The sequence below is a fragment of the Stegastes partitus genome, unplaced genomic scaffold (genome assembly GCF_000690725.1).
Source record: "Stegastes partitus isolate 25-593 unplaced genomic scaffold, Stegastes_partitus-1.0.2 Scaffold1359, whole genome shotgun sequence".
Lineage (NCBI taxonomy): Eukaryota > Metazoa > Chordata > Actinopteri > Pomacentridae > Stegastes > Stegastes partitus.
This window is the reverse complement of record NW_007579090.1, coordinates 1-25,600: the sequence shown is the minus strand read 5'-3', so window position 1 is coordinate 25,600 and position 25,600 is coordinate 1. Positions and strand designations below refer to the sequence as shown.

Genomic DNA, 25,600 nt, shown 5'->3' with positions numbered 1-25,600 from the left:
TGATCAGACGTATTGATCCGCCTGCAGGGGATTTTTTTCCTGCAGCACTGAGCTGAAGTTGAGGACCAGTCTGGGGAGTTTAGAGTTTGGAGAGCAGCCTACTCACTCAGATGGAAACTGTTAGAGATTCTGATGCGTGTTCAGGAATCTGCTGACTGACGATGAGTGATCACATTTAAAGCAGCAGCAAAAAAAACTCCTGAAACACTTTTATTCATCTAAGAGAGGAGCTGTTTTAATTCAATGCAGAATAACTCAGAACTTTGATAGCTTCACCTGGGCAAGTCTCTTGGATTATTAAATATATAAACCTGAATGGTTAAATTCATTTTTCTGATGTTAATGTTAATGGAATACACATGTAATTTTGGTGAAGAAAATATTTTTTTAAACCTGTTACTGTCATAAAAAAACAAGTTTCAACCTTGTTTCTCTTTTATGACAGCTGGGACATTTTAAAGCTCGTCTAATCTTCTCTTTTACCACCAAAAATCCATTTTTATCAGAGCAACAAGAAAGAGTTAAATAAGGTCATTGGTATTTATAGATTTAATGGTCCACGTGTCTCCTTCAATTGAAGCCATTAACCCTGATTTATTCATGTTTACAAGAAGCATTAAACAGGGATGTAAAACCAGGAAGAATCAGCTGCTGCATTGCTCACAATCATAGAAATACAATTTAAACTAAAAAATAAGGTTGCAACTGAGCAGGTTGCTATAATTTTTTTTTTTTTAAAGTTTTAAACAGAGTGTGCTGGCTGTAAACAAACACATGGAAGAAAAATATAATCCCAGCAATAGCAAGAAGACACAAGAAAATAGCAGCTCCACTGAATCCAGCATTTATTGAACAGAGATCAATGACACTGATAAGCCGCCCAACTGCTTACATGTGTCTGTAAATACAGAGAGCTTTATCCATCGTTACAAGTCTGACACACTAACTGTTAGGTTTGTTACACAACTGTGTTTTACTCTTGACCATAATATATGTCTAACATTGTAAATATCTGCCACTGTCTTTTATCCTGCACTTTGAGTTTATTTATTTGGTGTATATAGTTTGATTTTCCTGAAAACTCTAGATATGAGTTACCCAATGACGATACACAGCGCAAGGCGGTTGTGGTTTCCACGTGACAGATAAGCTTAAATTATGATTTTATTAGTTTCTCAAAGAAAAGCATTCACAATGTAAACTAAAGAGGACCCAGGCCTTCACCCTGAGGAACCCCAGACTGGATCTAACACTGGACTGGGTTTTAATCTGAGGTGCACAGGCCTTTATATGAGATTTTCAGCATTTTGATAAAAGTTTATTATGTTGTCTTTACTTCAGTATGGCCACCTGTAACCATTGCAACACATTTGATAATACAAATTTTAGTACCATAATAAAGCAGTAACGCAACGTGGCAAGTACAAGAATCACACACAGCAAAACACTGTGTACTAACTGAATACACAGTCAGTTTGCTAACATGCTACCTCACTGACATGCAAAGCCGCTAACATCCTAAAACCATTTAAGGTTTAAGGACCATTTGATTGATTTTTTTACTGATCCATTTGACTTTCACCTTGGAGAAGAACGGAGGATTGTTATTGGTGGAGACATCGAGGAGGCGGTTCTCCTCCACGCTCCGCCTGATAGAGCGAACGTCAGCAGCTGATAGGCCGGTTTTCAGAGACAGCAGCGCCGACACGTGAGCATCACTGCAGACAGAAGATATAGAGGAGTGATCAATTTGAATGATTAACCAAACAAATGTTAAACCAATGATTGATTTTTGTGGAATAGTTGTGACTGATATGTTTATGTTATGATCAAACTGAATGCTGCCTAATACACAGGTGGCAGACAGATGTGCAGGAAACAACTAGTCAAAAAGGGGAACCAATTCTCAACACACCTGAGACAGTCACATTAACATTAATAATTATTACAAATGAGATTGATGGAATATGGGATAGGATATATTGATCCAAATCAGCAGAGTACAACACAGTCAGTGCCTGTAAATGGTAAGTCAGTGTTGCAGTAAATGTAAATAATGTCACACAACATGTAAGCAGAATTTAAAGGAAGTCATGATTTATTTCAAAACTAAAGTTGCAAACTGACCTCAGAACAAGCACCAAACCCTTTGACAGTGAAGACATCAAACAAACATTTAATGATAAACTGGGGCTCCGTCTCCCTTCGTTTGAATTCAACTTTTCTGTAGACCACCAATTTGTGAGTGGACACAACGATTTAGAGATGAACTTCATCAAGCAGAGCCTGATAATTAATAATCTTGTGTTTATATGGTGAAAAGTCCAGAGTACAGGCTCAGTACACTGCTTTAAATTCTAGGATAAATAATAAGCACTTCTGATTATCTTCATTTAAATCACTCACAGTCAGTCCTTTAAACCAGACAGTTTGCTGAAATTGGCCTGTTTGACTGATAAATACAAAGCCGTGTTGTCAACATACAACAGTACATCATCATCAGATGGATCATCACTAACCATCAAGAAAACTAGTCACCGAACCAGAATATGGACTCAAAGTTCCATCAAGATTGAAATAATATGCACAGGAAGCATCTCTAAAAGAAGACTGCACTCTGAGATTTGGTCCCTCCTCCTGTCTGGCTGCTGCTGCTGCCTGCGGCTCAGGTATTAACATGTAGATTCATGTTGTGAATTTGACACCTGATGAAGTTCAGTGGAAAAACATAATGTTCCCAAGAAACTATTACAAGACTTTAACCTGTTAAACAGGAAAATAATGTAATGGATGTAATGTGAGCAGATCTGATTGCACACTGAATGAAAATATTTTAACAATTTAAGAAACTCTTTAAGTCCATTCAGACTATTGATGACTACAGATTCTTTGTATGTGAAACAAGTTGCTCATTAAGTCAAACGATGCACGATATAAAAATCTGCAATGTGTTAGCAATTTACAGGGGGTCTTTTAAATGTGTGAAATTAAAAGTTTGCCTTCGAGCTGCTGTTATTTTGCAGTTAACAAAAGTTTCTTCTATCCTCCTTCTATTTTTATCACAGCTGAGAGCATCATGTGGACATAAAGCCTCAGCACTTGAACCTGAAATCTGGTTCACTGGTGGAAAAGCAGCAAGGGAACCAGGAAATGTGACATTTAAAATCAGTGACTGACTTTAACATGAGCTTAATTCACAGATATGTTCTGCTGAATGTAAATCCTTATATATTATTCAAAAACAAACACGGAGACAAAACAACTCAATACCAGAAAACCTCTTATCTTATGTATGTTAGAGAATAGTAGAAATCAGTAAAGCAACACACAGTCTGATGAGAAAATAAATCAGGAGGGACTGAATATTTCTTCACTTTCTGCAAATCTTTCACCGTCACTCAGTAACTTGATCCACGCTGCACCAAACCTCATGGGACAAAGATGAAGATCGGATCTCTGCACGGTGACACAAAGACACTTCAGCACTGAGAGTTTTTTTTAAGGCATCTGACGAAGATGAGTCAGACAGTTCTTTATAACACGACTCCGCTCAGTGTTTTTCCATTCTCTTCACACACCTATGACACCTGAACCTCATCCAGCCACACCTGTCGTCTCCCATGGCAACCAGGTGTCTCTCACACAGATCACAGCGTCAGCATTTGTATATGAGAACAAAAACTGACCTGAAATGCACAGAACCCCACACAGGACACAGAAACACAAGCAAGGCGAGCAGACACAAGCGAGACATATTACATAGAGTCTTTTTTGGGGGGTCTATTAGAATATGTGTACATGCGTTCATGTTGAAAAATACATTATTTTCCAGTAAAATCCATTGCTGCAGCATCTCTTCTCACCTTCTCTGAAACAACATTCTTTCATTTAGACGTCAATTTACGCATGAAACATAAAAATGCACTCATAAACTAAAGTCTAAATCTAAACCTGTGGTAACAACTGATTTAACTTTATCCTTCAAACTCTGACAAACCCTGACAAAGTCATGAAACAGAGACATGAGCTCCACCTGCTCGGTCTGATTGTTTTAGTTCTGTTTTATATTATAATTGTCAGATTTCATGTGTAAAATCATTGTCTAATAATACTCCAAACCTGTTGAAAGAGACAGAAAACTCTACTGTGTTGCCTCCTAATCTGCCTTTTTCCTCTTTTTGTGGAAAAACTGGAAACAAAGTGACTTCGTGATGTGAATGCAAAGCAGATGATGTCACCAGCAGGCATCCAATGAGGCGGCTCTGTTGGTGAGTAACAGCGATGAATGAGCAGTGACTCAGCAGCTCTTTCTTTCTGTTCCTGAGAGTCTGCAGGTTGGAGGAAATACTGAGGATTACTGTCACACTGAATGAGATTGTGGGGTTTAAGGGTAACTCTGTCTTTTCTTTTTGCACCTTGACTCCATTCCACCCCTTCCCTCCCCTCCTCGCCCCTCCCCGGTACCTGAGGTCGGGGAAGGTCCGGGCCAGACTGACGAGCTCCAGTTGAACACTTGCAGGATCCTGCAGACTGAGAATCTCAGCGAGACGGCAGAGCATCACCCCGAGCCACGAGGCCTCGCTGCCGCCCTGACACACACATATCATCAGTAAATCCTTCACTACAAGTACAGGTGTTCATTAAGTGCTTACAGTATCGGAAACAAAAGTGCTCATTATGCAGAGTTGCTCCTTTACTACTAAAGTTATACTGTAATACTTCATTCAAACCTCACTTATCCTCTGAATCCCAAACAGTTTCTGGGTGTTTTTTTCTTTTTTGTTTTTTTGCCTCGGTCACATTTTCACTTTTTGATTTTTACAATATAAACTCCTCCACCTGATAGAAAACAATGCCATCTTGGCTAGAAACAAAGAGGAATCAAAAATGTCTTTCATGCAGTAGAAGAAAAGTTGCAATAAATAATAACAATCATCATAAAAAGAAACCTAAAGTTACATTTCTTTGATTATTTATTGTACAACTACTAATGCTGGGAAAAAATGTGGATCTACACACATACAGTGCTTAACAAACGTATTAGACCACCACCCAGTGTAATGTTTATGCCACAGCTGCCCTAAATTAACAGTATGGGTAACTGTCAAAATCTTTTATTATGTTTCTGCAGTGGTTAATACACTAGTATGTAGAAGCACTTCAACCAAAAAGACAGTTTTAATAGGAAAATATAATGATTGTTGTTATCCATGAATTTTCAAATTTACTGTTTCACAAAAAAACTAAAAAAATAATAAACCAAATCATTATTTCTTGATTAAGATGTCAAATTCCAGTTAATTACTTGTACTCCTGAACCGAAACATTTGTTATAATGGTTGAACGGTATGCTTGATTAATTTCTGACTTCTCAGAGAAGCCCAGTGAGCTGGATCAAATTTGGGTATAAAAAGGTGATTGCTGTTTGAAATTCCTCACTCCTGTTCAAAATGGTAAAGCGTTGAGATATATATATATATACACACAGTTGTCCTCAGTTATTCATGCCCTCCCATTAAAGAAGGAAAAAAACAGCTTCAGTCACTGAAATAAGTTGAAAGTGACAAAAGTAATAATAAATAAAAATTTCATGATAATCATGACATTGCTTTTGAATTGTGGTTCAACAGAAATATTAAAAAAAAAAACAACAACAACAACAAAAACAAGCAAACAAGCATGATGGGACCTGTAAACTAATATTTTGTTGAACAACCCTTTGAGCCAATCACTGCAATCATTTGTTTTCTTTAACTCTCAATCAGACTTCGGCACCTGTTGACAGGTATTTTGAGTTTGGCTCACTGCTCATCAAATAAAGTCGAATGGTCTAATGCAAGCTGGTTTTGAGGTTCAGGGGGTTAAAGATTATAACTTTAACAACACTGATGCTGAGTGTGCACATGTCCGAACACGCATATGTCTCACCTCATCTCTGAAGAACCTGTCAATCTTTTGAGAGTCTTCGATCATCCGCTGAGCTCCGGCCACTTGCTGCTCTCTGCTTTTCATCCTGCTCTGTAACATCCTCTTCACATACTTAAGGACCACGTCCTGATGGAGGGCGCACAGCAGAGACTGCAGAGACACAGATGGGTCAGACAGACAGATGTGCAGACAGGTGTGCAGACATACATATCCGGTAGGATGGCGTCTCACCTGTCTGCAGGCTGGCTTCAGGTCGATCAGGTCGGCCAGTTGTTGGTTCAGAGAGTCCAGTAGCGAGTCAACAACTGGAAGTGAGCCATCCACCCAGGTTGCCGTCCACAGCTGACTCAAACGTACCTTTTCATTTGTAAAAAACAAAAACTAGATGTGGCTTTGACAAAATGAATCTTAGTTTGTTGTAAATGTGAAACTCTCAAAACTGTTTTAACAAGTTCTGATGTGAAAATGATAAAAATGACTGTTTCCAACATGTTTATCCAAACATTATAGAAGGTAGTGTTGTTGGAACAGAGACACAACACATTAACTCTGACGCAGTGATACAGAAGTTTGTCTGTTTGACTTATTGTCACAGTAATATGATGATAGGTGGTTACAGTATCAGCTCAGAGGAGCATTTTCTTTGATGTTGTAGGTTTTTGATGACAACAGTTCTGTAGATGAAAACTAACATGAAACTGATGATGATGATGAGGAGGAGTTAGTTTCTGTGCTGTTCATCAATCAGATAATCTAAAAGCAGATCAAGAGCATGGATATAAGAAAGACATTCAGGTTTATCTATCTTCTCTGCTTCATATTCTAGTGAAATGTGAATATTGGTGCGCCACAGGGCTGTAGATGACGACCCCTCATCTTTTTCATTTTACATGGTCGAACTTATTAACATCCTCCATGAATCCATGTGAATGTAAGTTTTTATGCAGATGAGACTCTGATTTATATTCCCATCCTGCGAGGAGACCCTGATCATTGGTTCAAAACTTAAAAACTACAGATAACTGTGGTGTTTATACAGCTGCCTTGACCCTACTGCTACAAACACACAAGCAGTTTTGTAGGACAAATTTGCAGCTTGTGAAGCCAGAAGGTCTCAAACATCGGCCTTCAGCTTCTGTGGCCACGGCTGCTGAGAGGGCAAAGAGGAGCTACAACTTCAAAAAGCAGATGGAGGCTTGAAAAGTCATCTGTTTGTCCAGAACAAGTACCACTTCAACTAAAACAATCCACAAAAACTATAGATACACCTCATCTGTCTATCCATGCTCAACCGCACAACAGTGGAGTGCCACAGATGTGTGCAGCAACTAGGCTGCAATAACTACAAACATGTGACTGTGATTAGTAACTACAGTGTTGACTGATCTGGGTTTGGGAGGGTTCACTCACACTGTAAATGACTGCTACAATTTAGAAATGTTTACTTTTGTTAATAGTTTGAAAAGGTTACAGCATCATGATTGTATTGTGTGGACTATCTTAAAGTGCTGCAGGTCTGTAGGAGAGTTTAACAAAACAAGTGTATGAGTGTTGATGCTGAAGAATACGTCTATAAATATGAGCTGTCATGTTTTGTAGTACTGATTCAGTGTGAGTTACTGCAGTGCCATCAGTACAGACAGTACTTGTACCTTCAGCTGGACCTGAGTAGGTCCAGTGAAACACTGGTATCCACAATCCCTCAGGGCAGACAGAGTGTCCAGGCAGCGGCGTCTCTGCTCCTCAGACAGACTTCCTGTTTGACGTGTGATGTAATCCCTTAGGACAGGCAAAAGGATCCAATCAGCAGCAGAACCTAAATCCTACAGCTCCCAGAATGGTTTGGGGCAGGAAGCTGGTTAAAGTTACAGATACTCCAGCGTTAAAGCTACAGTCAGTATGTTCATAAGAAATTAGTCTGTTGTCAGATTCTTCATCCTGAAATGTTTTTGACTGGATGTAAATAAATGTATTTACAACAAAATGGCAGCTGATCATCCACTTGTCTGCAGGTAAACTCTGCTGCAGGACAATGTCGTCTGCACAGTTTATTGTAACCTGACGTCTCTATGACCAAAGTGTCGCTATTAACCACAGAGCAGGTGAATATGATGGCAAACATGGTTCAGATACACATCCTTCATATCACAGACCTTAATCGTATCTCACAAGTCATTAATGTTAAAACACCCATAAACTCTCAGGTTTCTGAAACAAAGCACCGAACCGCTGATGAGTGAAGACAGGTGTTGCAGGTGTGATCTCACCTGAGCTGCTGCTCACAGACCAGCTGGGCTTTGATCACTGAGCGGACGTTACTGTGGTTCCCCTTCACAAACTCCTCGACACACTTCTTATAGCTGTAGCACACACACACCCACCCACACACACACACACACACACACACACACACACACACATCTGAGCTTAACAGCTAGATCATTTTATAACTGCATTTATTCAGATCAAAGAGCAGGCCTGGAAATGCCTCCATTCAAAGCGAGTGTTGGAACATAGACCAACTCAACTAGTCAATCATCACAACGACAGTCTGGTGCAACACTGATGCTGCATCAATCTGTCCATCCATCTCATGCTTCATTTTCCCATCACTTGTGAACAAGATCTCAAGATACTTAAACTCCTTAAACTCCTTTACTTTGGGCGTCAACACAACCCCAACCCAGAAAATGCAATCCACCTATTACCGGCAGAGAACCATGATCTCAGCGGACTCTCATCCCGGCTGCTTCATACCTGGGCAGCAAACTTCCCCAGTACATGCTGAAGGTCATGGTCTGATAAAGCCAACAGAACTGCAAAATCACTCCAAAAACACTCGACTCTGAGGGTCCCACACAGGGATTTTTCTCCATCTCTGTCTAAACAAAGTGTTTTCAGCTTTTAACTCCAGACGTCTTGCAATGGGATCACACCAGCTGTGATTCCTGTCAGGACACTGGCCTCCCACCTACAAGTACTCAGCAATCATTACTACATGATTACATGAGGACTCAGTAGTCATGGGTCGAACCACATCCATCCTTGAACTCAGCCTTCATTTTGATTTTAGTTTGACTCACCAGATGTAGGTTGTAGGTATACACCTGCCATTGGCCTTCAGCTTTTCATGTGTTACAGTTTTCTGTTCACCACAGAAACAACAACAAGAAGCTCCAGGCAGCAACCTACCACAGTGAAAACTAAACTGAAACTGAATGTTTTGTGGAGGATTTGGATGGTGTAGTAAGGCATCTTTATCATTATCCATTTTTAATCACAGTGCTCGTCTCCCTGCATGCAACTGCTCCACCACAGTAATTCTAGCCATCACTATTTTGAGAGAACACCAAAGCCGCATTCTTCACGTAGTGTTTGGTTTAAATAAATACAAACACGCCAGAGCATTTTTTCCAATAGCAGACTAGCAGTGTGGTGCTGCCAGATCATTTTGTTCTACAGCATGGGCTGGCAAAGTGAGACTATTTTGATCTCAACTACACACCTGGAAAGTTACTGCATTTCTAATGGTTGAGACGCTATTGTGTTGATAAAATCTGTTCATAGACAGATAAATACCTGCCACAGTACTGAAAACTACCTTTGTGGCAGTTCCTGGTACAGCAGGTGTCTGTAGGACCACATTTTGCGATAACGACACACACTCAGATTCTCAAGGTGAAAACATTTCTTTTACATCATAGATGATTCATACAAACTAAGCCTACTATTGTCCTGTGGTGGGTGTGGTCTACCTGCAGAGGAAGTTCTCCAGGTGAGCTGTGAGCCTCTGAGTTTTGCTCTGGTCTTTGATTGCACAGTTGAACTCAGTCAGGCAGCCGTCTGTCACCTGGAGACACAAACACCACAACACTCTTCTGTTTAATGCTGAATAACTTCTCAACGAAACATCACAGAACCACTGGCTCCAACTGAAGCGCGTCTCACCTGTATGACGTCCACAGCCAGTGGACTGAAGTAGTAACAGTCGATGAGTTCAGGTGCTCTGCCGCTCAGCCAGCTCTCCTTTTCCTTCTTCAGAGCTGTGTTCAGCCATAGCTTCACTTTGTCCTGAGGGAAGGAAAACAGCAGAAGGAGGATGTTTCACTTTACTGGCGCTTTCATTTCTCCAAACACATCTATTGTACAACCCAGGGCTGCTACTGCCATGGTTGTATTGTGGGCAATGAAAACATACTTCAGAACTAAACTGTAGGCAAAGAGGCCAGAATCATGATTATGATGACTGTGTTGCCACCCTCTCACAGAGAACCACAGCGTTATTTCAGATGGTATCATATGTTTGAGAATCTGAACATCTAAATGAGCTGATGGCAGAAAGAGAGGTGAGGAGTGTTTATTAGTATCCTGTAGAGACTTTTCTCCTCCTGAGCAGAGTTCTGCTGGTTTTTACCTCTTTGTGGACCAGGTACTGCTCCTCCAGCCGGTTCAGGTCGCCCTTCAGCAGCAGAGAACCCAGACAGGCTGTCTTTATCTGTCCATCCAGTTCTTCATGTTTCAGTATTTCACTGGCAAGAATTACAACACACATACACAATTGTGAAACCAGCAGTGAGTCAGTGAAAGAACTAAACTTTGTTTAGCTCAGACGGATTCCAGAACTCTAAAACTCTGAACTACAAATTTAAAATGAAAGCTGTGTATCAGACTATTATCCTTTGGTCAGGGGGATTTAAACTTTGCTATTGTGTAGAGAAACAAATGTAGATGCAGTGGAATGAGTAGAAGAGACATTACGAACACATGCATCTTTAATGCTTTCTTCTATAACCGGTGCCGCAATACTACAACCTACACTGCTGTCGTTTATTGTATTTTTATTATATAATGCTACAGTAGTAAACAAAAGCTTACATACACTTGTAAAGACTATGTAACACTCTTGATTTTCCAGTGACTCCTACAACTCTTCATTTTCTATGATGGAATGATGATCAGCTCATCATCAAGCTCTGCAGAAGCATGATAACGATCCTGATCATTTGAATCAGGTGTGTTGGAAGAAGGAAACTTGCAGGATTGCGGCCCTCGAGGACCAGGATTGGACACCCCTGATATAAATAGTCTTTACAAGTGTATGTAAACTTTTGTTCTCTACTGTATATTGCATACTGTAATGTGTGTGTTTGTAACACATACTGCAAAAAAATGTGTATATAAAACACTCTATACTTATAAAAATATGTACATTATTTATTATATACATTTATACCTACCTATAATTATGTTTTAAAGAACTGACTCGAGCTGAATTTCTGGACTTCATTTACTCATTGTAAAATATTATACTTTTAAATGCCTCTTATCTATTCCTTGTATTTGATTCAAGCAGATCTTTCTGTTTTCTTTTCAGTCTGCTTCTTTCCTGCTGTAACATGTAAATTACATCCCTGATCCCATGTTGTATTTGTCAAATTCTTAAGACAAGAGTTCGATCCATATCAATTTTTTTAGTAGCTATTAATGCTGTTTTGGGTTTTTTTGCATGCCAGTTGAGAAAGGGGAACAATCCCCGAGGAGCTTCAATCAATTATTTTCATTCTGGTTTGCAGCCAGGTGCCACTGCAGCAGTCAGACAGCTCAGCACCACTCCTAAACCATCATCTCTCAGCAGACTGGATCTGCCCAGATTCTGTAACAAACACTAAAAATAATTTACAGCCCAGCTCTGAAAGTTTTAGCAACAGTTTAACCCATGGCAACAGAAACAAAGAAAGATTCACCTCGTCCATCTGGAACTGTGGAGACGAACAGATGGTGGAAACTCAAAGATCAGAAGCAACTAAGGACACACTTATTGTACACGTATGAAGTCTTACCAGCAGCCACGGATGCTTTAGGATTTCACCGAAATGAGAAAAAAAATTACAGCTAAGAATAAAACTCATCTGGAAAGCTGCTGATTGGACACAGGTGATTCAGCACTCTCAGTTTCAGACTAGCTTGTACATCAGTAGGCCAAGAGAACTGTGCTGTTTCTGTCAGCAGGGACTCACAGTGGATAGTAGTGGTTGACCCAGAACAGCAGGTAGCTGCAGTCTTCTGTTTCCAGTTCTGAGGTAGCGAGTTCAGTCAGCCGAGCAAAGAAACTTCGATGATAGAGTGCAGCGTAGACATTCAGAATATCCATCTGTGGAGGGTAACAGTCCTTCACCGTCCTCACCACCGACAGCAGGTCCTCCTTCACACACTTCCCCATTCGACACACCTGATCAGATGCATGAGCCATAAAACAGGGAAATCAATGAAACAACGTTTTAGAGTCAGAGTGCTGAGTGAAGTCAGTGTTTTGTGTTTTAAAATCTGTCAAATCTATCTATCTCTGTTACTTGCACAGTGCCTTAAAAGGTATTCACCCCCCTTGGAAGTTTTCCCCTTTTATTGCTTGTGAATCACGATCAGTTTAATTAGGCTTTTTGAGAACAGTTTACAAGCAAAGATTATTTCATGTCAAAGGGAGAGAAGATTTCCATTAATTAAAAATAAAAATTCAAATAATTGATTGCAGAGGTATTTGCCCCGTTCAAGTCAGTATTTAGTAGATGCATATTTGTACTGAGCCTGTTTGATCAGGTCTCAGTTAGACTTGCACATCTGGACACTGTAATTTTTCCTATTCGCCATTGCAAAGCTGCTCAAACTTTGTCAGGTTACACAGGAAGCATAAGCAAACAGCCCTTTTCAAGTCCAGCCACAAATTTTCAGTTAGATTAAAGTCTGAGGTCTGGGCTCCGACTCGACCAATCCAGAACAGTCACCTTGATGTCTACAAACCATTTCTGTGTAGCTTCAGCTGTATGCTTTGGGTCGTTGTCTTGCTGGAAAACAAACCGCCCAAGTTGCAATCATCTTGCAGCCTGCATCAGGTTGTCCTCTGGGATTTTGATGTGCTGTGCTGCTTTCATTTTACCCCCTGCCTTTACAAGCCTTCCGGGGCCTGCTGTCGAGAAGCATCCCTACATCATGATGCTGCCACCACCATGCTTCATGGAATGGAAATTTTCTTGTATCCACCCCCTGATTTTTCAGTAAAACCTTTCATGGAGTTGCTTCCAGACACAAGTGTCTGTATACTATGAACACGAGACACATTTTGTACTCAGATAATATCCAGTTCACTAATTGTGTGACGTTTTGCACCAATCGGCTGCAACTGTGTTGAATTAGGTGAATCACTTTAAAGAGCGTAAATATTTATGAAATCACTTATTTTACATTTTGTATTTTTATTAATTGACATTACTTTGAGGAAACCTGTTCTTACTTTGACTTTTACATTTTTTTGTAAATTCTTGTCAAAGAAGCCAAATTATACTGACTATGATTTAATGGTGAAAAACAATACAACAGGAAAACTTCCCAAGAGTCCTTTTTATACGCACTGAACATGAACTACGATGAATAAAAGCTTAAGTCAGTCTCTACCTGTATCTAGTTGTCTAGTGTTTTATCCAATTCAGACTCCTCCAGTAGCAGAAACATTAGTGTTAACACAAATCAGAGGACTCTGTGTCCCTGATGTGTCCTGGTCGGTGACTCACCTGTCTCTTCACTGCTGAGGACAGTTTATCGACTCCGCCTGAGTCGTCCTCTGCAGCCTTCGTAAGTCTGTCCTCCACCATGTTCTGCAGCAGAGCGTTGTGAGTACTGAGACACTTCTGAGGACGCCACACCGGGACTCGGTCCTGTGAGCAGTCGGCCCAGCGTCTGTCCTGCACCTCCTGCTGTTGGATGGAGGCCACAGCGCTCCTCAGGACCTCCAGATGCTTGGTGGAGGAGGAGGAGGAAGAGGAACAGGAAGAGGAGGGAGTGAAGGTGTTGTGGATGGCCATACATATCTGGAGTCTCAGATCCTCAAAGTCTTTCTGCAGCTGGTCCTCCTCCTCCTCCTCCTCACTGGGAGCGTCCTGACTGAAGAGCTCATCCTCCCTGATGATCAGCCTCCTGCTGATCTCTTCCAGCTGTTCCTCCTGCTCCTGCTGCACCTCCACCACACAGTCCAGCTCATCGTCTACAAGACAAACAACACAGTGACACTGAGCTGTTTCTAACTATCAGGGCAGCCACAAACTGGAACCGAAACCCTCTGAAGTTCTGTAGTGTTAAAGAAATTCTAGATCATATAGTGTTGTATGTTGTAACTGAGGTTCCTACTGGTTCTATTGTCGTTCTGGCAGCTTTCTTGGTCATCTCTGTGTGTGGTTTCTTTGGTTGTGCCTGACGTTCTGTTGGTTTAAATCAACAAGGACTTTATTTGGATTTTACCACAGGTTTTGTTAGTTTGATCTCATGCTTTTTTATCTCATGAGTTCAAATGTAGTTTTCTGTTGGTTCTAATTTTAGTTTTGCAGGTTCTCTCTAGAATTCTTCTTGTCTTCAATTAAGTTCTGATGTTAAAAATTGAGTTGTGGTGGTTCTAGCTTTGGTTATGTTGGTTCTCATTAAGCTTTGTTTTGATTTAAAAGGGTTTTCTTGGTTGTATTTGAGCCTCATTTAGTTCTAGTCATAATGTTCTGTTGGTTCCGACTTGGTGATGTTCTGCTCGCTTTACAGGGTTCTGCTGGTTCTCACCTTCATCATAGTTCTGCTGTTTGCGGTTCTTCCAGATCTTTGCAGGGATCTTCAGTTTGGGCAGTCTCCTCCTGGCTCCTCCTCGGCTCTCCTCTGTGCCCCCTGCTGAACATTCGACATCATTCATGAGCTCAATGCTCAGTAAGACAATAAAGGAACTTGTGCAGCTGGTGTTCTGCAAAACAGTGGTGCCTCAAAAAGAAGGAAACCTCACTGACCACCCCAGATCTGATAGGTCGAGTAAAACTCTGATGTCCAAGTTTTAGTGAATGCATCTACAGCATCCAGTGAAAGTGAAATTGAAAGCAGCACCAGATGACAGCAACAGCAATGAGCAGCTGCAGCTGGCTGTGCGGCCACTAAGCATCACAGAGAGCAAAAGACAAAAGTCTGCGTGTCTTCAGTTGACAGATGCACATAAACAGACCTCATAATGTTTACAGGAGCTGAAGTTTAGTTTGTTGCTTCCAGCATCTCCAAAATAAAAGAGCTCCGTGCAACTATGCACTTACAATAATAAATTACACGCAACGTGAAGACAGGATTGATCAAGTTTAAATGATAAATAACACTGTGCACTTTTCTACGCCTCAGAGAGGTGAGCTGTCAGACGTGGAGTCACAGTTTGTATGCTAGAGTTAAATCATTAGGTACACAGTTGAATCCTGAGCTCCATTACAGCTGGATATTATTTCACTGTGAAAGGTTGTCCTTTTGCTATAGTCAACTATTTTTTACATTTTAATATTGAGGTTTTTCTTTGATTATACAGTACATCAGGATATTTAGGCTACAGCAACAAGATTATTGTGTGGATGGATGTGTACTAACATGTGACCTTTCTAATCTATAAAGTAACCGTCATAATGTGGCAGCAGAAAACCTGGTATCAATGAAACTCTCCTCACAGAGTTTTCAAATCTCCAAACTTTAGCTTTTGGCTGTTCGTTTGGCAACCCTATGAAACATTTCTTCACTGCTGCAGAGAACTGAGCCAGCACATCTGGACGGTGGAGGGGTTCTGCACATTTAGAGTCTAGTATGTGAGACACGCAGCAGTTCTGTGGAGAAAAGTGACTGAGAGAATATTACAGAAAGAAAACCATGAACATCTAAAAACTCACTGTGAAGAATCTAAGTGTGTCAGTCCAAGTTTTACAGAGAAACACTCAAAGCTTTAACAGTGACTTCGGAGTTTAGAGGAGCAGGGCTGAACAGAAAGTGATCAGATGGAAAAGAGGAAGTTTGTTATTTACTTTCTCTAGTAAACATGAAGCAGATGTTGAGCAGGGCGCCCCCTGCAGCACAAACAGCGCAGCTTCAGCACACTTTAATAAACACAGCAGTCGTTCATCTGCGCTTTCCTTCAGACGAAAAGAAACAGTTATTAAAGAGAAGAGCTTCAGCCTGTGGAGGATCAAATGGACATTTTCCTGAAACACTTTTACCTGAAATGCAGCGAGTTTACTGCCTCTTCACAGATCAGTACTTTGTCACAGACAGAAACAGATCACTACTGATGATAAAACTCCCACATCAAAGCGCAGGTTTAGCGTTAAAACCACATCCAGCAGCTGATTTCTTACCTTTCATCTCCCGGACGCTCGATTCTGTGATGGAGCAACCCGGAGGAGAGGGGCGGCGTTAGGCGTGCCAGAAGGAGGAGGAGGAGGAGGAGGAGCCACGTGACAGAGCCAGACAGTGCCCCCCACCTCCTCCTCATCCCTTGTTCACCATTATATTCATTTTTAAGGTACATTGACATCACTGCGAGTTTCTCTTGTTTGAGTGATTTTAGACATCAAATGTATAATGTAATGTATAATATAAGTAAACGGAATTTTCCATCATGGAGGAAAGCCTCTCCTCTCTTGGCTGGAGAAACACTTTTTTTTTTTTTTTTGTCATTTGTTCCGCCGGTTAAACAGCTGTGATTATTAGTTGGTGGGTGGAGATCATCTGAGAGCAATCTGAGTCAGACTAAATGTGTCCTGACTTGCCAGATGTCCATGATGTATCTGTAAATCTATGATGTGAGAGTAATGCTGATCTTACCTCTCCCCCTCTGCTGAAACCTGGAAGTCAGAAAGGACATTTTCAGGGCCGCTATCCAGATCATGCAAAGCCGTGGACCAGTCGATAGAGAACTAGCTGCTGCAGAGACCAGCTGGCATTAGAGCATCTTTTTCCTCTGTCTCCTCCTTAGAAAACACTTTCACTTTCTATTTGAGTTTCACTGCACTGCATCACTGTGACCACTCACACTGAGCCTCCATCACCTCCTCCTCCTCTCCTTTTCTCACTGCTTTTCTTCTTTCCATTCCTTTTACAGTAAACGTTGATTTATTGTGTCAGATCTTATTTTCACTGTCTGAATGCTGTTAAAATGACTTGTTGAAATAGTGTTTGGGTGACAGAACCCTTAAATGAATAGAATAAGTGAATCTGGTCGCTAGTCAGAGGCTATAATCTTCCCCTGATGCGACCTACTGTGACCTGCAGTGACAGCTGCACCTTTCATCAGGTGACTCTCGGCCTGTCAGACCTGTGTCAGGGCAAATGGTACCCCTGCAGCGTAACTTGTAGCCAATCAGAGGCCAGCAGTGCTGGAAAACCTGTGTGGTGTCACTCTGTAACTGGATCATCAGCTGTTAATAAGTGATGCAGCTCTGATCAATAATAGATGGAGGAGGTGGTGGTTGGTAGGGGGCGGGGCTACTGATCAAGAGGGGCGGGGCAACTTCACCTGCAGCAGGCTGGCAACTATGGAAAGTTAAGATCACCTCTCTCACCTATCTGTCACACGTGTCTGATCATGTAGCCAGTCTTTCTTACCTGTCTGACCATCTCACCTGTCACTCCCCTCAAAGTGTTTTCATGTATGAGTTTGTTTTGTTTAAGTTTTGCTTCTAGATCAATTCAAGTATTTGTCGAACGTCTCCTAATGATTATTTTTCTGAAGATCACATGTTTATGGACTGTGAGTCACATGGGATCAGTACTGAAATGACAATAGCACATTTCTAGCGTTTCTATATGTTCACTATCAAAACTGACAAACTGCATTCAAACAGACAAAGAGGAATCAAAATCAGTGATTTGATCTTCACACATGAAGGGAAGCTTCTGAACCACAAACCGCCGTGATTTGCTTGAACGTTACAGCCTGTTACCTCCAGATAAAAACAACATTAGTTCATTCATCAATTATTCATTCATCAGTCATTCATTCATCAGTTAACCGCAGCAGCAGCAGCAGGGCTTCTGCTTTCAACTTCAGGTTCATCCTGAGTGAAACTGTGGCCACGTTCAAATGACAAGCAAATCACACAGAGAGAGTCAGCTCATGATGACATGCAAAACACATGCACACACACACATACACAAACACACACACCTACACACACACACACACACACACACACACCTACACACACACACACACACACACACACACACACACAGACACACAAAGGAAGTGACACCTGAATTTGAATTGAGAGCAGCAGAGTCGTCTGTCAGATCAGCAACAAGCTTCATGTAAGGACTCTGAGGATTGAACATTAGAATCAGTTACTGCATCTTTACCATCATCCTCATCATCCTCATCATCATCACCATCAGGTGGGTCACCTGTTTCTGTCTCTGTTGAAATGTTTGCATGCAGTTGGTTTGTCTTCACCTGCTGACTGATTTTTATCTGATTCCACCTTTTAATTCAAACATGTGTCTCCTTCATGGTCTTCAGTCCATCAGAGGCTGTTTGTGTCTCTTTGTCCTCATGTGTGTTTTCATGTGTTTGCCTCTTTGTGTGTCTGAGAGCTCAGTGATGGTGGTCGACCCAAGAAAAGGAATATTACTCAGTGATAAACATGTGTGACTCCTGGGAGTCTGGGCTTTACACAGTTTCAGGATCATTCTGAAGAATAACTTTTATGGCTGATAAGTGTAATAACATGCCAGTTGTCATGGTGACACGTCAGCTGGGATGTGTTCAGGTTCCAGTCGTCTGCTGGAAAAAAGAGCTCATTACTGGTGTTAAATAATCCAGGAGTTTCCAAAGGTTTAGCTTACCAGTTTAATCGTATCTCAGCTGTCTGACTCTAGTTCTTCTTGATTCTTGAGTCCACATCAGACCCAGACCTGAGAGTGACCTCTGCTGGAGGAAAAGATTTCGGGTTTCACCGGGGCCACGAAAACACTCCCATGAATCCTTAATACATCTTTGAGTACAAACTCAGCTGCTCCAGAAACAGTCTGTGCAATTTTTCTGGTTCTACTGGTGTTTCACAGTTTTAGGTGTCATTGGTTTGTCGTATCAGCTGTGTAGAAATCCTTCACATTTTTATTTATATCTGTATGTTTGTTTGTTTGTTATAAAGTTGAAACCAGAAGTTTACATATGCTGTATAAAAAGAAATATACCCTTTTTTCTCTCTCACTGTCTGACATTAAATCAGACTAAACTTTTCCTGTTTTAGGTCAGTTAGGATTACTGAAATTATTTATATTTGCTAAATGTCAGAATAATGAGAGAATTTTATTTATTTATTTGAATTTTGTATTACTTTCTTAAAAGTCAGAAGTCTATATGCAATAAGATAACTATGCCTTTAAACTATTTTGGAAAGCCCAGATGATGATGTCATGGGTTTGGAAGCTTTTGATAGGTTCATTGATAACATGTGAGTTAACTGGAGGCACACCTGTGGATGTATTTTAAGGCTCACCTCAAACACACTGCTTCTGAAGAAATCAGCCAAGATATCAGGAGGAGGACTGTGGACCTCCACAAGTCTGGTTCATCCTTGGGTACAATTTCCAGATGCCTGAAGGTTCCACGTTCATCTGTTCAAACAATTATGCACGACTATAAACACCATGGGAATGTCCAGCCATGATACCGCTCAGGAAGGAGACGAGTTCTGTGTCCCAGAGATGAAGTGTTTTGGTGAGAAATGTGCGTATCAACCCCAGAACAAAAGCTAAAGACCTTGTGAAGATGCTGCTGAAGCTGGTCAGAGAGTCATTATCCACAGTGAAACCAGTCCTGTACCGACATGGGCTGAAAGGATACTCAGAGAGGAAGAAGACATTACTCCAGAAGAAACATTAAAAAGACAGATTACAGTTTGTAAATGCACACAGGGACAAAGACCTTAATATCTGGAGACATGTCCTGTGGTCTGATGAAACTAAAACTGAACTGTTTGGCCTTAATGACCATCGTTACATTTGGAGGAAAAAGGGGGACGCTTGAAGCCTGAGAACACCATCCCAACTGTGAAGCACGGGGGTGGCAGCATCATGTTGTGGGGCTGTTTTACTGCAGGAGGGACTGGTGCACTTCACAGAATAGATGGCCTCATGAGGAAAGAACATTATGTGGAAATATTGAAGCAACGTCTCAAGACATCAGCCAGGAAGTTAAAGCTTGGGCACTAATGGGTCTTCAAATGGACAATGACGCTAAGAATACCGCCATATTAGTTACAAAGGGGCTTCAGGACAACAAAGTCACTGTTTTAAAGTAGCCATCACAAAGCCCTGATCTCAATCCCGTAGAAGATTTATGGGCAGAGCTGAAAAGGTGTGTGCGAGCAAACAAACTTGACTCTGTTACATCAGTTCCGTCAGGAGGAATGGGCCAGAATTCATCAAAGTATTGTGAGAAGCTTGTGGAAGGAAACCCAAATATGTGACCCAAGTCATACAGCAATACTACCAAATACTAAGGAAATGTATGTAAACTTTTGAGTTTGAAGAAAGTAATAAAAAAAAAAAAATTCTCTCTCATTACTCTGGCGTTTAGCAAATCTAAATAATGGTAATCCTAAAACCTAGAAAGACCTAAAACAGAGAAAGTTTAATCTGATCTAACATCAGATAGTATGAGCTTCTGCACTTTGTGAACTTTACTTGTCTTCAGGATGCTATTTTCCAGTTCAGCTCCTTTGTGGCAGAAATTCTGAACCCAAGTTTCCATGACGGTTAATTTTAAAGCGTGTCCAAGAAGACCACAAACACACACACACACACACGCACACACACACACGCTCCAGAGCTGCACAGAAACAGGAGCATGTGAGGTTGTTTGCATGCGTTAGTGTTGGTAGCCTGTCGGTTGCCACGGCGACGCAGCATGAAGACACACAGGCTTGATTTGTCCTTCACAACATCCAGACGACTGATTTGACATGAAAATAATTTCCTCAAAGTAACAAACAAGAGGGTGGTGGACTGAGTTTGGATAAGCAGCAACGTAAAGACAGATCTGCTTAAAGCTGATCTCACTTCATTAAGTTTCGATATTTTCACAGGTGATAAGATGTTTAGATGTTGAAGATGGGGTCAGCTTACAACACACTGAAATATATTTAACAGTGTGCTGACCGATGCAGATCTCAGCAGCTGACAGACTGACCCCTGCTGCTTTGTGATTTTATTCTGTCTCCTCTCAGCTTGCTGCCTCCTTTCTGTCTCCACGTGCTGATTGGCTAAGATGACGAACAAGGTGATTCATACCTGTGACTCTGTGGTGGGCGGAGCGTCTGGAGAGGACAACGTGTCTTTCCAGGTAGGACTTTACTAGAGATGAGTAGTGGTTGAAGGTGACAGTAGGCTTAGCTTCCATGGTGGCAGCTCTCTGTAACAACATGCACACAGCACATATAACAGTGCAGCCTACAGCACACACTGTATGTATACTGCATATAAAACAGTACCGTACACAATATATACAGTATATATGCAGTATATATTGTATAACACAGTGTCTGACCACCTTTAAATCCATCAGCAGATCTTGCAAAGAGAGCTACATGTTCAAAATATAGTCAACATCCTTCAACCAAATACAAGTTTTATTCTTTAACCCTTTATGGGGCAAGTGACCATATTTGAATGGCGGCGCGCATGGACACAGCGGCCCCTTTCAGGAGGCAGCGAGAGTGAACGTTTAGTGACTTATCCCAGACATGCATTCCACAAAACTTGCTGGTTGAATAATCCTGAAGAAACGCTCTCTCATCTTGCCTGTACTACTGTGTGTATAGCAAAATGACAATAAACCTGATTTGATTTTGATTTGATGTTTGATTTGGTAACTTCCCTGGACCATATATGGTAGCTTTATGATTCTTGATTTGCAACATTTTTTTAAGTCACAAAAGTAAAAATATCTCCTTCAACAACACCCTAGGGTTGAAATTTTCATTTTCCAAGTATTTCAAGGAGTGTCCTATAAAGGGTTAAAGTTAAATCTCTTCTTTTACCACCCGTTAGCTGCTTCAGTAGCAACACATGTTGCTAACAGCTGAATTATTTTAGCTCTGGTGACCTCTTTAACCATATAAAAGGTCATTTTTATTGCAATCAGATATGCAATAATGCATCTTACTGTGTAACAGTGGGCAGTCGATTGTCGGCGATATCACAGCCACATGTTTTATTTTCTTTAGGATGTACATCAAATTTTTGGGGTTAATATATAGATTTAGGTGGAGTACACTTGGGGAGGTTATGAGATTTTGCCTCTTTTTGTAATTCCACCACAGCTATTTAAAAACCTGTTCCCTGTAAACCAAGTCAGATGTGGCCATCTGCCATCCTCTGGTCATCACTTCACTACTCAGTATTTCTTCCTTGAGCATATTTCCTGTCACCTTTTGAACAGAACTTAATCATCTGCATAGAAACAAAACTCAGACAAACAACTGAGGTCAGGTCAGGTACACCAACGAGTGAGACCATCTGACTGCTCCACTCATCCTCCTCTGCAGGTGTTTCCAGAATCAGCAGATCGTATTCCAAAACTTTCCAGGCGTGTCCCGTCCATCGTTGTGGAGCCAACGGATGGAGACGATGTGGAGAGTGGAGAGCTCCGATGGCCCCCGGATGATGTCAGCAGTGACGCCACAGAGGAACACAGCCAGGTGACAGGTGAAGTCATCACAACAAACATGTTAAAGAGCACACATCTTACATTTCATACTGTTTTGGTTGTTTCCTTGAACTTTTCAGTGTTTGAAGGAATTTACTGAATCTACAGTCCACACCATGTCCACAGGTTCTTCTCTCAAACAGACTACACTTCTTCTTACCTAACTGTAATGCCTTGTTTGAAGTCCAGGATTTTTTCCCGTTCCTTATCCATGTCACTATTTGCATAAAACCTTCCTGGCAGCTACTTTGATCAAACAAAGACTGAGCAGCGACCTCTACCTCATTATCTAAGACTACATCTTCATGTCTATACCGAGAATGTGACAGTACGTAACTAATATTACCTGGCTTTCGTTGGTCCAGCTGACGAATCAGAGAAGATTGGCCTTTTCTGGAGGGCGGCCTTAAAGAGACAGGAATTAAAACAGAGCATTTCAGACAGAGTAAGAAGAGATGTTGCAGCAATGTACAGTATGAACAAAACATAATGTGTTTTTGAACATTGAAGAACATAAACATATTGTAGCACACCCCTAAAATAAAATTTTGCACAAATAATAAGTATAATATAGGCTTTCTAAAGACATTCCACCATAGTAAGTCAAGGTGTTATGGTTGTACCTGTCCGGTGTGACATCAACAGGTGATTTTTTTCCAGGTGGACCTGTAGAAGAGGAGGAGCCACAGGAACAGGTGATGGATGGAGTTTAAACCCTACTGACTGGAGTGGCACCTTTATTTTCAGCCAATATTTTTCAAAGGTCCCTGTGATTAGGGGTGGGGGGGCGTGGTCAATATACAAATGGCCACACCCCCATGTAAGAGAGGCGGAGTCAGACCTGGACAGAGTGAACAAACAAAAGAGGAGAAAAGATGAAGATTCCAACATGAAAGTAAACACAGATCTTCAGATGACTGAAGGATATAGTTTGAAAGGATTGTGGGACGTGAGCAGCAGGAAAAATATGAAACATCCAGAATATGAATATGTTGATGGACTTATTGACTGACTGCTTTTATAAAATCTTGTTGGTTCATTTCGTCACTTTTGTATGTTTGTATAACTGCTTGTGCTAAAAACATAGATAATGCAACTGATATACATCATCTAAAGTTTCTATTAAATCAATTTAACCATTAAATGTGTTGTTCTTCTTACACTGACCTACAGCTCTTCATCAAATCATGCTGCTGTGAGCTTTTCAAAGTATCCAAAATCACAAACATTTTTGAAAATGCTTCAGTCATTTACAAAATCAGAAGCTATGTTTTATCTGCCTGAATGAATAAGAATCAAATGATTGAAATCTTTCACGTTTCTATGTTATATGTTGCACAGAACAACTGAAGTGGTTCTGATTCGGGACAAAAAAGACTTTCAGAGTCTGAATTAGCTTTTTGAAGTTGTGGCTATTTCTTGCTTTATTGCAACCACAGCAGCTGAGGCCAGCGTTTTCCTGGAGAGACCTTTCTAGCATCACAAGCTGCAAACTTGTCCTGAAAACTACTTGTGTGTTTGTAGTTTATAGTGTGAGCACTGATTGGATAGAACTAGTTAGTTGTAGATGGTTGTGCTGTTGAAAGGCTGCAGAGAAAATGGGTTTTGCAAAGGTGTTCTGCCAAAATAGTAGATGGATCTAACTTCAGTTCTACTGCTACATGTGACTAATGTATTGATCATGTTTGGAGGCCAAAGCAAGGTTCAGACATTTGACATAATCTTTTTTTCTGTTTTTGTTGGGGGGGGGGCACCCCTACATCTGCCCTTGATCCTGTAGAGAGAGAAAAAGCTTCAGATCAGACAGAAAACGTCTAATGGTTGTCTGGTCATCACAACAGCTTGAGATTCACTCTCTGTTCAGATGATCAGCAGGTAGTTGTATGAATGCAGATGAACACCTACAGTGTGTGTGTGTGTGTGTGTGTGTGTGTGTGTGTGCTCGCTCTGATCAGACCGCAGCAGCTCAACTTTTGTGGGAGTCGAAGCGGCTGTGACTGACTCTCTGCCGACTTTGAAGCGCTGTTTTCGGCGTGTTTGAGCTCAAGCTCCGCGGTGTTTTCCGGTGCTTTTGAGGACCGTGATGGGCTGCTGGCTCTCCGCGGTGGCTCCGGGCTCCGTGCGGCCAATTAAGGAGGATGATGATGATGCGAGCCAGGTGAGTCTGAGCGCGGAGAGCCGGCAGGTGATCAGGCAGAGCTGGAGGGAGATCCAGGAGGACATCAGCAGGGTGGGCATCATCATGTTCGTCAGGTGAGTCTGTGAAACTGAAAGACCGAAGCTTCCTGAACAGAACTGTATGATCAGATATCAGGTTTCTGTGTGAGTGTGATATCAAACCACCTTCCCTGAGCCTAACGAGCAATATGAAATGTTCTATGTGTAACAGAAAGACACATTCTACAAGAGAGAAATGTTGCACTAATATACTGAGGGAAGGGAGAGCTATAAAGATAATTAAACTGATGTGATGTGAATCCAGTTACTGATCACATCACCAATAATTAATCCTTTAGTTTATCTGTCATCCACGAGCCATTAGAGAAGATTTTAATGTTGTTAATGAGTGAAGGCAAATCAGCAGTTATTAGTTATGATCATTACTGAGGAGTGATGGTGCAGCTCAAACTTTCACATCAGGACTGTTTTTGACAAAAAAAAAGTTCTTGCTAATGGATTTTAAAGCTCATTAAATTGCTCAGCGTTCAGCCTTTCAGCCAAATTCAGTCTGATTTGATGTTTAGAACATTACATTGATCCAATGATGAAACCTTCAACTAACTGGCTCCTGTTCAGAGTTTTTATTTTCTCACATCTGTTGGAAATCTTCCCCCAAAATACATGTTACATGAATGCATGTTGAATACTTTAAATCTTGTTTACAAGTCACAGACAGGAAGTTTTCAGGTTTTTATACAAGTAGGAAGGTATATACCACCGGCCTGCTTTAGAGAAGTGAAAGATATGTTTGGTAAATTTGTAGAGCTTCAATCCCTTGACCCTTTAATCTAACCCAAAGAATCTAGCCGAAAGAAAACAAGACAAAATTTAAAGGCAGATGCCCAAAGGGAGACCACGATCTCTATTCAAGAGCACAAATCAGAACAAATCCAAATTAAAGCCGCAAGCGGCATTTGA

General features: G+C 41.1%; 2 protein-coding genes across 4 annotated transcripts; one reads left to right on the top strand and one right to left on the bottom strand.

The window, feature by feature from the left end:
• Positions 1-823: 823 nt before the first annotated feature.
• Positions 824-19,254, bottom strand: tnfaip2a (tumor necrosis factor, alpha-induced protein 2a). 3 transcript variants are annotated; one of them, XM_008298905.1, is made up of 14 exons: positions 19,251-19,254; positions 16,107-16,123; positions 14,521-14,625; positions 13,491-13,960; positions 11,946-12,157; positions 10,343-10,457; positions 9,877-9,999; positions 9,684-9,778; positions 8,196-8,288; positions 7,581-7,707; positions 6,160-6,285; positions 5,929-6,078; positions 4,465-4,589; positions 824-1,718 (listed from the first exon to the last, which is right to left on the bottom strand). In XM_008298905.1, the coding sequence occupies exons 2-14, from the start codon at positions 16,111-16,113 to the stop codon at positions 1,529-1,531; spliced, it is 1,938 nt and encodes a 645-aa protein (XP_008297127.1). In that variant the 5' UTR covers positions 16,114-16,123; positions 19,251-19,254; the 3' UTR covers positions 824-1,528. The 3 variants fall into 3 exon arrangements, with proteins under 3 accessions (XP_008297127.1, XP_008297125.1, XP_008297128.1); XM_008298903.1 differs by lacking the exon at positions 19,251-19,254 and having other exon boundaries at positions 16,107-16,150; XM_008298906.1 differs by lacking the exon at positions 19,251-19,254 and having other exon boundaries at positions 14,521-14,622; positions 16,107-16,117.
• On the top strand, positions 18,081-23,580 carry LOC103370008 (protein LBH-like). Its single transcript, XM_008298907.1, has 4 exons — positions 18,081-18,144; positions 20,982-21,097; positions 22,302-22,461; positions 23,123-23,580. Exons 2-4 carry the CDS (start codon positions 21,023-21,025, stop codon positions 23,173-23,175), a joined length of 288 nt encoding a protein of 95 aa, XP_008297129.1. The 5' UTR covers positions 18,081-18,144; positions 20,982-21,022; the 3' UTR covers positions 23,176-23,580.
• Positions 23,581-25,600: the final 2,020 nt, after the last annotated feature.